Genomic DNA, 13529 nt, shown 5'->3' on the forward strand with positions numbered 1-13529 from the left:
CTATTGATTTTTTTTTTTCCTAGTGCCATCCTCTACCTCAATGATAACTTTGATGGGGGGAACTTCATCTTCACGACGTTGAACGAAACGATAACGGTATGTGCCATCACCGGTAGAGGGCTTTTGGAAGCTTAGCTTTTCTTGATAAAGTTCTCCGGACGAGAAACAAATTTAACCATTTCTCCACATGTTTTGCATTATTGGTTCGCTTCTGCCTACTTTTTTTTAAAGATGTTGGTACCTGCCCCTTTTTAATGCTCGTTTAAAAGCTAAAAAGCAAGACATAGTTGGATGTATTGAGGTTGACAACGACACCAGGATTACAGGATACACTAGTATTTAATTCACACCTAATTTCATGAGTGCTAATCCAAGGGGTTCTCCTATCCCTCTACCCCCACGAGGAACTCCATCCCAAGTGTTCACGCCTAACACCTGCCATACGAAGCGGAAGGGTGCATGAGGAGACATAATTACACATCAACGCCACACACCGGTGGAGAGATGAATGAATATCTTTAGTTTCAGCTGTGACTTGCCAATTTCCTACACCGAGTCCAAATGGTCAAAATTAATTCTTTTTTGGGACTTACTCCACTTTAAGCATCAATTATCATTTCAACCACTTGTATCTTCATTCGGCCTGTCTCGCTGTTCGACTGAGCCATTTCTCACAAGCTCATCCTCAATTTTCTCATAAACTTAGTCATTCCTAATGTGTGAGCCCAGCTTTACCTACGTATTCTCGTTTGCCCAAACTACCAGCAATTCTTCGACCTCCTCACCTTGCCAGGCAATTAGATCTTCTTTAAAAAAAATTATTTTATTTTACAAATCCACCATTTTATGCTCCGAACAAAGAAGTAGGAAGCCCCAAATACGTAAAGATATTTGCGAAACTTTGCGTAGTGTCTGTGGTGTATTCCTGGTCGGGCATGTTTTCTTTTTTTGAAGATAGAAAATGCCGACGGTCATGATGTTGGAGAATATAAGATTCTTCTCTTGTATATCTTATTGATAATTCCCTCAAAATGTAGTCTGACCCAGAAATTAACTTTACACTTGCATTATCTGCAGATGCACTTACATGATCTTCATATCACTGACGATACATGAATTTCCAGGGCTGAAAGTAACAAAAATGTGAAAATTTCTCAAGAATGTATCACAATACTTGGTAATAGAAGTTTGTTTTTTTCCGAAGAGTTGTTTCTACAAATCACATCACACCTTTCAGGCAGAGGTGCACCCAAAATGTGGCAGGATGGTGGGCTTTTCCTCAGGCAGTGAGAACCCTCATGGTGTGAGGGCCGTGAAGAAGGGACAACGCTGTGCCGTAGCGCTCTGGTTTACCCTCGATCCCATCCACAAGGAGCGGGTGAGCAGATTGCGACTTATCTTGCAACAAAGACATGGCAAAAGTTTCTTCTCAATCACCATTTGTATTCCTCATCTTTAAGCCACCTGATACTTTGGAATCCTTACTTGTCATTTCCACAGTTTAAATGCAAACCACTTGTATTATGCAGTAAATTTGAAGTGAAACATTTTCTTCAAAATCGAGGCTCATGGAAGAGCAGCAGCGTAATGTAACAGAAAAGGGGGAGGGAGCAATGTACATGCAACAGAACAACAGGTGGGCTTAGCAAGCAAGTAGTGGGGCAACTTCACTAAATATAGCATAACAATTGTGCATTTTGTGAGGAAAGCACCAAATTTGGCACACGAGTAGCCTATCATATTATGAACAGATTTGGATATTGGGCCATCTCAAATTCAGCCGCTGATGGCTGTGGCAGCCATTTTCCACTGCCATCAAAAATTTTGAGATGGCCCAATATCCAAATCTGTTCATAATATGATAGGCTACTCGTGTGCCAAATTTGGTGCTTTCCTCACAAAATGCACAATTGTTATGCTAAGTTGCCCCACTAAAGGGGATGAATAATGAAAGAAAAGAGGAAGAGAGAGGAGAGGTATCAGAGACCTTGGATAAGAGTGAGTTAATGGGAGTATAAAAGATCACAAGGAGATATGGAGGAAGATACTGCAGAAGGAGGTGCACTGCTACCTTGACGTACTCGAGGAGTTTACGTTTTGTATCTCACTGATAGACCAAATCTGGATCCGGACCTGAACCAAAATCGAATCAGCTTGTTCTTGTCACCTACCCAACTCCTCCACCTACTTTTGTCAGAAGCCATACACAACTTTTTGAAATATCATGATCTATATCCTTTTTGGCCCAATCGCTCAGTGGTGAAGAATCAGTTAAAAAAAAATTAATAACTCTTGGATCCGGATCTTCATCAAAATCTAATCAATTCTTCCTTGTCACACACCCAACCTGTCCAGCGAGTGTCGTGCGAATCCGTGCATAACCTATTGAGTTATCGTGCTCACAAACAAACATACAGGGGGTGAAAACATAACCTCCGTCCACCTTCGGGTAAAGGTAAAGACCCGGTTTGAAAATGCCTAAAGCATGTGTTCATCTCCATTTGATGGAAGCTGTTAGGGTTGTCGAATATCTCCATACAATATAAAATGCAGGATAAATTGCTATTCTGAGTGCAGTAAAATGCTGAAGTGGACAACAATCGTCCCGCTGTGTTGCATAAAGGATTTTGTCTTGGCAACACATTTATTGCTGAAAACATTGCGTTAAACCACAGGAAGCGAATGCACATCAAAATAATATTCTCAGAGCTGAGTGAAGGCAGGCACAGCAGTTTCACAAAAAGGGAAAGACATCTCTCCTTTCTGCAATTTGTACATCCACACACAATGTATACGTACAAGCTGACACACACACACACACACACACACACACACACACACACACACACACACACACACACACACACACACACTCTCTCTCTCTCTTTGCAGAGCATCATTTCTGCTGCAGTCGTTTGATTATAATCCCAGACGGGTCGCCACTCCAACGCAATAATTTGGATTTTGTTCAGGGTGCCGGCGATAACTCGTCTACTCTTTGAGAAGAACATGGTGCAATCAGTGGTGCAGTGCATGGAGGCACAGCTTGTGTGGAATAAGCATTCATTGTATAACAAAGTATTATGTCATCCTGGCCAGAAATTCGCAGAAAGTAAATATTTCTCATCATACGTGGAACGTTTCAAGTAGGTTTGTTCAAAGAGGTTGGACAGAACTGCAATTCAGTAATTGGGCTTTGACAGCATGGCCGCCAATCATTTGGAGGTGGGACTTTGACTCCAATGTCTTGATTCCAACTTCCCTGTAAAAATTGAGAAAAACAATGTGTATACTTAAAAAAAAAAAGGATTTATTGTGGGCAAGAGTTTGGAGGTGCTGGGGGACACTTGTGAGGGCTTATGTGCTCAACTGGAGATACTGGAGGACACTTGTGAGGGCTTATGTGCTCAACTGGAGATACCGGAGGACACTTGTGAGGGCTTATGTGTTCAATTGGAGGTGCTGGAGGACATTTAGGAGGGCTCATGTGTTAAATTGGAAGGTGCTGGAGGACACTTCTGAGAACTTTTGTGTTAAATTGGAGGTGCTGGAGGACACTTACGAGGGCTCATGTGTTAAATTGGAGGTGCTGGAAGACATTAATGAGAGCTCTTGTGTTAAATTGGAAGTGCTGGAGGACATTTATGAGGGCTCTTGTGTTAAATTGGAAGGTGCTGGAGGACATTAATGAGAGCTCATATGTTCAAGTGGAGGTGCTGGAAGACATTTATGAGAGCTCTTGTGTTATTTTGGAGGTGCTGGAGGACAGTTATGAGGGCTCATGTGTTAAATTGGAGGTGCTGGAGGACAGTTATGAGGGCTCATGTGTTATTTTGGAGGTGCTGGAAGACATTTATGAGAGCTCTTGTGTTAAACTGGAGGTGCTGGAAGACATTTATGAGAGCTCTTGTGTTAAATTGGAGGTGCTGGAGGACATTTATGAGAGCTCTTGTGTTAAATTGGAGGTGCTGGAGGACATTTATGAGAGCTATTGTGTTAAATTGGAGGTGCTGGAGGACATTTATGAGAGCTATTGTGTTAAACTGGAGGTGCTGGAAGACATTTATGAGAGCTCTTGTGTTAAATTGGAGGTGCTGGAGGACACTTATGAGAGCTCTTGTGTTAAACTGGAGGTGCTGGAGGACATTTATGAGGGCTCTTGTGTTAAATTGGAGGTGCTGGAGGACATTTATGAGGGCTCATGTGTTCAAGTGGAGGTGCTGGAGGACACTTGTGAGGGCTCATGTGTTCAAGTGGAGGTGCTGGAAGACATTTATGAGAGCTCTTGTGTTAAATTGGAAGTGCTGGAGGACATTTATGAGGGCTCATGTGTTCAAGTGGAGGTGCTGGAGGACACTTGTGAGGGTTTATGTGTTCAATTGGAGGTGCTGGAGGACACTTGTGGGGGCTTATCTGTGGGCCTTTATAATGATTCTTCACCAATGCTTTTCCTATCTGGCTACCTTTGCTTATTCTCGGCTCCACATTCAATATCTTCACTTCTGCACTAAATCTGAATCTCGCCAATTATTTAGGCTCCAAAGTTTGATGACACCCTAAAGTTTTTTTTCCACTTTGTGTGTTCTCTTTGGGCTGACAGAATGGCCTAGAGGTACGCACACTCACCTCAAAGCTGTCTATCCTGGGTTTGAATCCAGACCCAGCTATAAACTGTCATCCTGGTGTTTCACAGGCAGGGTGATTCATCAATGTGGTACCGTCCCTCCAATGGATGTTAAACGGGGTATCATCTGCCGGCATTAGTTGGTGAACGCTAAAGATCCCACGGTGTCCTTTGCGAAGTGGAGGTAAGCCATTTCCGGTACCATGGTCAAATTCTTGCCCCAACTATTTAGTCGAACGTTAGGCCAGGTCAACTGGTTCGTGAAAGACTTGGGCCAAGTTTTCCTCAGCCAACCCAACACAAATGGCAACGAGAAAGCATCTCAAAATGCAAAGTCCATCCACATCCACTTAGTTCTCAAACTAAACTTGACGAAAACGACAGTTGAAAATAAATTGTACATTTTATTAATTTCTGTTCTCCATGTTCACATAATAAAAGTTTGTTGAAGATTTGATGATAAAAGCTCAATTCCTAAAAAAAAAGTTATGACCTCGACACACAAGCATGCATGCACGCACATGCCTGGTGGTGACTTCACGGTTAAGTTAGCTGGCTTGAGATCTTAGAGTCTTGAGTTTGAGCCCCTGTCGTGTCGTTGAAATAATAACAGGTGGGTTAACTCAGCCTGTCATCCTTCCTAGGTTGGCAAAAGGAGTACCAGCTTATTGGTACAGGGGTACTGCATGAGCAGCACAGCCACGCTTCCAGAAAATGATACAACCAGCAGCCATAGGCTGACTACGAAACAACAACAATGCGCACACACACACATACACACACACACACACACACACACACACACACACACGATTGCAAAATCCCACCTTCCGCTGTGCAGGGGGACGTGGGGGTTGGGGGGGGAAGAGGTAATAATTAGTGCCTGTTAAAGAAAGAAAGATGAGGACACTCTTTGAACTGCTAACATTTTCATGCCATTTGCCAACTCGCCACCACATGTGTTCCGTTGTCAATTTGTTTGCAGGAACGACTGAAGGCCGATGACATCATGTCTATGCTGTTTTCGGATGACGTGGATGAAACGAAAAAAGCAGCGTCAACAGCCCGTGATGAGCTTTGACTGTATCCACTGTGTTGCCAAAGTGATGTCACACTCCGAGTGCACTGCTCGCATGACGTCACCCTGTCCTTTTTGCGGATGGCCTTTGTAATCGTGGCAGGCTCTTGCATCGGTAAATGTGGATAATAAACCATCGTTTTAACATCCAATGTAAATCTTGCACAAGGAATATGGTTCATGCAAAAATGACAAACCGAATGGACTATTGCGAACACATTTCGTTTGCAGGATTACTATCATGAAACCAAGTTGCAAAAACATTCTGCAACATGTATCGAGCTGTAACCATCTCTTTATACAACTCGCACTCTGCTAAGGGGTCATCTCAATATTAATTGGTGAAAGTTGGCGATGTATATATGGGTATGGGAAGTTGCCTCAAAATCCCACCTTTGGGTGTAAAACACACAGGAACATGCACACACCAGTCAGACAGACAACTTTTCTAACAACAAGGTGGTACAATGATTTACTTTACATGATCGAAAGCTCATGGGAGAGCATGTACATCATACATCACATGTTGGACAAGCACATTGGTGCTTTTTTATTAAATACACTGACATTAGGACACAATGGGCAAATCAACACGACACGGAATTTTCACCTTCGATGCGAGTGCCGTGAGCTGTGGGCTTAGGTGGGAATGCCAAGCAGGCGGACTGATGACCTCCTGGAAAGCCTGGTGCGACAACCACGTAAAAAGAAATGAAAAATGCAATGTGCTCCTGAAAAAAAATTGTGTGCAATTGCTCCATGAGTAACTTCCATGAGACAAGACCTTGTGCACAAAAAAAAGAGAGCATCAGGTTAAAGCTTATGTCATAAGTGACGGAGTGAATTGTGAAAAATGCTAATTGTCAATCATGCAGACCACTATAATCAGAACTCACAAAAGAGTTTAGGCATACATACTGTATTTATATTTGTAACGAGGCCTTACAAATGATCTATCTGGTTCAAGGTGATGGGTGGCACACTTTGCCACCGTGTGGTGTGTTGAAGATTGCAGCCTTGGGCTAAAATATGAAGCTGCTGTCATTTTATTTTGCAGGTAAAAAGGCAATGTTGTGGAAGAAAATAAAGCTTTAGTATTTGCTCATTTGCATATACTGTAATTGTAAAAGATTCCTATGCAGGACTGCGTTATATTCCAGAGTATCTATTTTGTCAATTAGCAGGTAAAAGTACCTGTTCACTCTTTATTATAGGAGTGTATAATAAAAATGTGCATTTGTTCCTTTTTCCCATTATAGATTTCTCATATCGATGAAAGCACACATTTTGAATTTTAAAATACGGTTTTTATACAAATATGTTTTCCGACTAAAAATTGATTTCCACTCACTTGAACTGGCTTGTTTATTTATTACTCCTCTGACAAAGTCACCAGCATTATGTATTCGGGTTGTCTGTACATACGTAGTCCGTCCGCGCTAATTTTCTCTGTTTTCTCAGCAACCGCTTATCCAATTGACCTTACACAAAATTTTCACCGTAGATGTGACGACTCATGTAGAATGCTTTTATTATAATTACTAGTACGTGCCCACACGTGTGTGGCCATACGTGCAAAAGAAAAAAAAAACTCAAACCACGTGCCAGAAACAACCACACAGGCCGTTCCTTCGCTCTCGCGTGCCCGTACGTGCGTGGAAACCGTGCGTGCAAAATCAACGTGCAAACCAAAAAAAAACTTTCAAACAAACACACAGGTCATTCCTTCGCTCTCGTAAACGACGACTGGATTGGGGCATTGTGTTTATCTATAAATGCGCGTAAGAAATCGAGAAATTATTAGAATACATGAAGTCATCACTATCCAGAACTGGTGCGTGCCCGTACGGAATGTTCACATGCATTCCATGAATTATCGCTTGCATTGAAGTAACAACTGTGTGATACTTACACAGAGTCAATTAAAATCAAGTTTACCTCCCTGTCTTTGCTTGCCATGACATTCGCTGCCATTGACTATTGCCACTCCTACGCCACCGTAACTAAATGGCGCCCTTTCCCCATCGGCCACGCCTACGCAGCAATGTGTCTTGTCATTGGTTTGGTAAATAAATGGCCAAAACTTGTGAAGCACTTGTCCGATTAATATCAAACCTTGAAAAGGCACATACTCAGGTCCCCAGCAATATACCTGGCAAGTTTCAATTAGATCGGACCAGTGGTTGTCGAGAAACAGCGGTCACAGACACACACACACACACACACACACACACACACACACACACACACACACACACACATTGCTGGAATTAAAGATAGATGACATCATAGGTCAAGTGAGGTGGTAGCCATGTTGGTAAAAAAAAAGGAAAAACTTTGGACCTCTATATCTCCGAAACCTCTCCATGGTAAAAATTAAAACTTGGTACATGTCAAATTCATGATGAAGTCACATTGTGCCAAGTATGTGTGTGTGTGTGTGTGTGTGTGTGTGTGTGTGTGTGTGTGTGTGTGTGTGTGTGTGTGTGTGTGTGTGTGTGTGTGTGTGTGTGTGTGTGTGTGTGTGTGTTGATGAGGTGGAAGCAGATGTGAAGAGGAATCCCATCGAGTGATGGATAGATAGAGGGGATTCAGGATGCCATTCTGGTGTTGGTGCTGAGAGAAGTAAAGTAGGATTTTTAAAGGGTGCAAAAGTAAATTGAAGGGCTAGGAATGTGGCTCATAAGCGTATGAATTGGAGGAAGGGTACCCCGGGCACTGGAAGTGCACTGGCTCAGTGCAGGCCATGGATGCCCAAAGGAGCAGCAACATTTTGTGTGGTGGGCCTGAGTACCCGCGAGAGGAATTGAGATGCTACGTGCCAGGGAGGGCACTTGTTGAGGGAGCCAGAGAGGGCTCCCGAGAATTCATCTGGAGCAATGCAGCTCGCAAGGTGGCCACAGCAGCTTGGGGGTGTTGCATTTTAGAGCAGGCCTGCAATTGGAACCACATGATCAAGCCACGAGATTGTGCAGGAGAACAGAGAGATATTTGGACACCAACGTGTCCACCAAGTTTCGTCCGAATGATGAGTCAACAATTTTTTGAGATATCATGTTATTTTTTCGTTTTTAGCCTATCATTCAATGGTGGAGAATCATGTAAAACATTCTCAGATCCGAATCTGGATCTTCACCAAAATCTAATCAATTCTTCCTCGTCACACCAAACCCGTCCACCAAATTTCGGCCGAGTCCGTCCATCACTTTTTGAGATATACTGCACACAAACAACCAGACAGGGGTGAAAACATTACCTCGCCCACCTTCAGTGGTGGAGGTAAAGATGTTACAACAACCGACAACCCCGAGACAATGTCTTTTTCCTCAACTAGAAATTGCGTCGTAACCAATGAATGTGCTCGAGAAAGTCACGTGGCTTGGGTGCATCAAAAACTAGGCAGGGCCGGATTTATGGAAGGACCAACAGGACATTTGTCAAGGGCCCAAACTCCAGGGGGCCCATGAAAAACATCCCATACATTTAATAGCCCACACTTGTGAAAGGAAGAGCGGGCTTAAGCGATCGACCACGTCCGTACGTAGAATGTACGTGTCTGCATTTTGTTATTATCCCCCGCCAACCAACGAAGTTGGCGGGGGATATAGAAATGGGTTCCGTCCGTCTGTCTGTCACCTTTCGTTTTCCGGAGCTTAACTACAAATCTCCTCAAGATATATTTACGAAATTTGGTACACATATCAAGCAAGTGGTGAACTGGTGCCTTTTGATATTTTGTAATTGATAGGTCACATGGTTTGGCAGCCATGTTGGATTCAAGAAAAATATTAAAAAATGTTTTCTCTGGAATCACATAACTGAACGAAGCGAAAATTTGCAACTCTCATCTTCCATGATGTCTGCATACATATTAAAAATTATGACATCACAAGTCACATGGTTTGGTGGCCATCTTGGTTAGAAAAACACACCTCATCCGATTAACACGAAACTTCACACACGTATTCCACTGGAGGATTGGAGGCAGAATGTAAATTTATGATGTCATAGGTCACATGGTTTGTCAGCAATCTTAGATTGAAAATTAATAAATTTTAAAAATCTTCTCCAGAACGGCTGGACAGATTGAGGCAAAATTTCACATACACTTTCCCCAAGATATCCTTTCAGAAGTTTGTTAATTTCTAATTGATAGGTCACATGGTTTGGCGGCCATATTGAATTTACCCTAAAACCTTCAAAGATCTTCTCCAGAACGGCTGGTCAGATCAAGGGGAAACTTCACATACACAGGGCCGGATTAACCACTAAGCCCGTGAGGCCCGGGCTTTGGCCTACGAAAAATATTTGGTCTACGAAAATTTCCGATGAGGTTTTTTGTTGTTTTTTTTTTTTTTTTTTAGTCAATTATGTGACTCGACATGTGTAGGAAGGCTGAACACACCGTGAGGGAAGGCGGGTGGCACGCTTCCAGAGAGGGATCGTCGACAGCGAGCGTGGAACCACGTGATCACATCACAATCAGCCAATCACAGGCGTCGCCGCTATCGTCTGGCTGATGGGTGGAGTCACGTTCGCGCTGAGTATGAACATACCGGCACCCTCTTACGTTCCTGTGAGTTATCGAGCATCCTGACGCTTGCAGTTCTTCGTTTTGCTCTGATTTGTCGTTTTTTATTCTTGACTATATTCGGCACCACGAAAGTGGGGTACTTGCAAACGCGACAAAAAGAACAGGCGTGAAACAGAAACAAAAAGACTGTCTGGATCCATGTTGAAATTTTTTTCACCTCACCAGAGTCGAGATGACCAAACGGAATGTGCTTGCAGAGTCTTCTGATGTCAATGTCGAGGGATCAAGTAATCTCGCACTGCATCACGTTTCGAAAGCTGATGATACCAATACCGTCGCATCAAGCAACGAGAGAAGCATTGGAACAACTGCATCCAGTGCTGCGGTTCGTAGCTTCAATCCTGATCCTGCTGAATGGATTCTCTCCACAGAACTCGTGGATAATTTCATCCAGAATCCTCCCTGCCAAGATAGGAACGTAGATTTTTCGGATACGGTCCGAGTGTATCCAGATAAAACACGGTATTTTCGGCGCGAACACTTTCAGCGGAAACTCACAAACGGGGAAACGGTGAACAGGGACTGGATGCTGTTTTCTCCATCAAACGGTAAACTTTACTGCGACGTGTACAAACTCCTATGTCCAGACGGCGATGATCACCAAAGCCATCACAGTAATTTTCGAATCGGATTCAATGATTGGAGGAATGTCTCTGCCCGTCTCGCGTCGCTCGAGCGTGGGACTGCCCATATTCTCGCAATCAAAATGAAGGTGACAAACAGGATTCACACATCATTTGAACAGCGGTCCCTCCACGAGGAAGCTTACTGGATCATTGTCCTGAAGCGAATTGTCTCTGTAATATCGTTCCTCGCCGAAAGAGGGCTTCCTTTCCGGGGCACGACCGAGCAGCTGGGTTGTGCTAACAATGGAAACTTTCTTGGTTGTCTTGAACTAGTCTCAAAATTCGATCCATTTCTCGCCCAGCATCTTGAAGTGGAAGGGAACAAGGGAAAGGGAAGTGTATCATACCTGCCATCAACAATCTGCGACGAGTTTCTCCTACTACTGGCTGAAAAAGTGAAATCTACCATCGTGCGAGAAATAAAAGATGCTAAATATTTTGGTGTTTCCATCGATTCGACGCCAGACGTTTCGCATATCGATCAGTTGACGGTAATATTTCGATATGTGATGCAAGATGGTCGCGCCGTCGAAAGGTTTCTACAGTACGTCGTCATTGAGCATCACGATGGTGAATATCTGTTTGGAAAATTGCAAGAGGTACTGGAAGCCAATGGGATTGATCTCATGGATTTTCGAGGGCAGTCATACGACAATGCAAGCAACATGTCCGGTGTGTATTCAGGCGTACAAGCAAGAGTCTGTAAAATTAATCCATTGGCTCAGTGGGTACCATGTGCTGCGCACAGTTTGAATCTGGTCGGAGTCGCTGCCGCAGAGAGTTGCTAGGAAGCCGTCAAATATTTTGGACTTATTCAAGCCGTGTATAACTTTATGTCAGCATCTCCCCAAAGATGGGCCATTTTAAATAAGTCACTCAATGAACGTGCCATCAAACTCAAATGTTTGTCCGAGTCTGATACGAGGTGGTCAGCTCGTGCGGACGCTTGTAAAGCGTTTTCCGCAAGCTACAAGGACATAAAGAAGGCGCTAATGAAGATAGCCGAGCGTCCTAAAGACACTCAGTCAGTGAGACTGGAAGCCAAAGCATTGGCTGAGAAGATGGAACTGACCGAAACAGCAATCATGTGCGCTGTCTGGTCTGATCTACTTGGCAACATTGATCGAGTAAACAGATGTCTCTAACAACCTGGAATAGATGTCGGAGTGGTTAAGCAACATTATGATGCCCTCTATGGATACATAGAGTCACTTCGAAATGATGAAAGATTCGATGCATTTTAGGACCGCGCCAAACAGATGGTTGAGTCCATCATTTACACTGATGATAATCGTCGGGTGAAGAGGCGAAAGAAGGTCTTCGATGAAAATGACGAGGAAGAAGAAACCCCAAAATCTGGCAGGGAGAAGTTCAGAGTTGAGACGTACTTCTCCATACTCGATCGCCTTCTGACAGAAATCGATAGGAGAAGAGAGAGCTATCAGAAAATCACGGATCTGTTTGGATTCATCCCCACGACCAACAGCCTCGACCATGATACACTCTCTCGCAGAGCGGAGAAACTGGTTTCAGCGGACCCTGCTGACGTTGAAATGGACATAGTTCAGGAACTAGAACTTTGCTCGAAATACTCCCAAGTTCATCGATGCATCGGACATGCTCAAGTACATTATTCACAACAATTTGACACAGACATTCCCCAATATTTTTGTTGCCCTCCGAATATATTGTTCGATGTTTGCTCCGAGCTGCGAGGGTGAACGCTCCTTCAGCACACTAAAGCGCGTGAAAAATGGTCTTCGGTCGACCGAGGGTCAGGTGCGCGTGTCCACGCTCGCTCTGCTCTGTGTTCAATCCGAGCTGATGAAGCAAATAGATTTCTCCGAAGTGATCGCGTCGTTTGCCAACCAAAAGGCACGAAAGGAGGTGTTTCAGCAGGGTGGAAATTGAATATACAAACATTCCTCCGAATTTGTTTTCTCTATCGTTTGTTTCTCAATTTCGAAGCCAAATTGGATTTTACAGGCTCCTTGTATATTTGAAAGTCGGACAAATCGCCATTTACCGTAGTCTGTTCCGATTGAATTTCATGTTCAAAATCGTCGTTTTGGTCACTCTTGAATTTGGCCTACGAAATCTCAAGGGCCTTGGCCTACGAAGACCTTAATCCGGCCCTGCACATACATATAGCACATGCTTAGGGAATGTAAGTTTGTTAATCCTCATTTACTATGGCGGGGGATATCGAAGACTTTGTTCCTTTTTCCCTGCAACCGCTTGTCGGATTGACGCAACATTTTCACCAGAGATCGAAACTTGGCTCCTGTCCCATGGGGAATGTGTGATTTTAAAAAAAAAATGATGTTATGACGTCATAATTGCATACGTAGAAAGCTGCATCCAATCAGAATGAAATTTTTTAAAGGTCATTTCAGATAAATTGATCAACGGAAAAAAAATTGATGATATCATCGGTCATGTGGTTCAACAGCCGTATTTTTTTTTTTAAATCTCCAAAACGGCTGAACAGATTGAGGCGAAACTTTTCAGGTTTGACTGAATATCCATGAGGAAGAAAAAGTTCCTCACCTGTGATGTCATAGGTCACATGGTTTGACAGTCATGTTTGATTTACCCTAAAATCTT

The 13529-nt window shown here is 43.4% G+C and overlaps 1 protein-coding gene across 2 annotated transcripts in view; it reads left to right on the top strand.

Annotated features, from left to right (window-relative positions):
* LOC147018303 (prolyl 3-hydroxylase 1-like) overlaps positions 1–7048 on the top strand; it is a 144876-nt gene extending 137828 nt beyond the window's left edge. For both annotated transcript variants that reach the window (XM_085897840.1, XM_085897842.1), the window contains exons 14-16: positions 24–96; positions 1238–1378; positions 5610–7048. In XM_085897840.1, coding sequence (XP_085753966.1) covers positions 24–96; positions 1238–1378; positions 5610–5705 — 310 coding nt within the window. In that variant the 3' untranslated portion in view covers positions 5706–7048. The remainder of the gene's footprint in view (positions 1–23; positions 97–1237; positions 1379–5609) is intronic.
* The last annotated feature ends 6481 nt before the right edge of the window (positions 7049–13529 follow it).

Source organism: Eptatretus burgeri, chromosome 10 (genome assembly GCF_056783735.1).
Source record: "Eptatretus burgeri isolate ZD-2024b chromosome 10, Ebu_testis_v1, whole genome shotgun sequence".
NCBI lineage: Eukaryota > Metazoa > Chordata > Myxini > Myxiniformes > Myxinidae > Eptatretus > Eptatretus burgeri.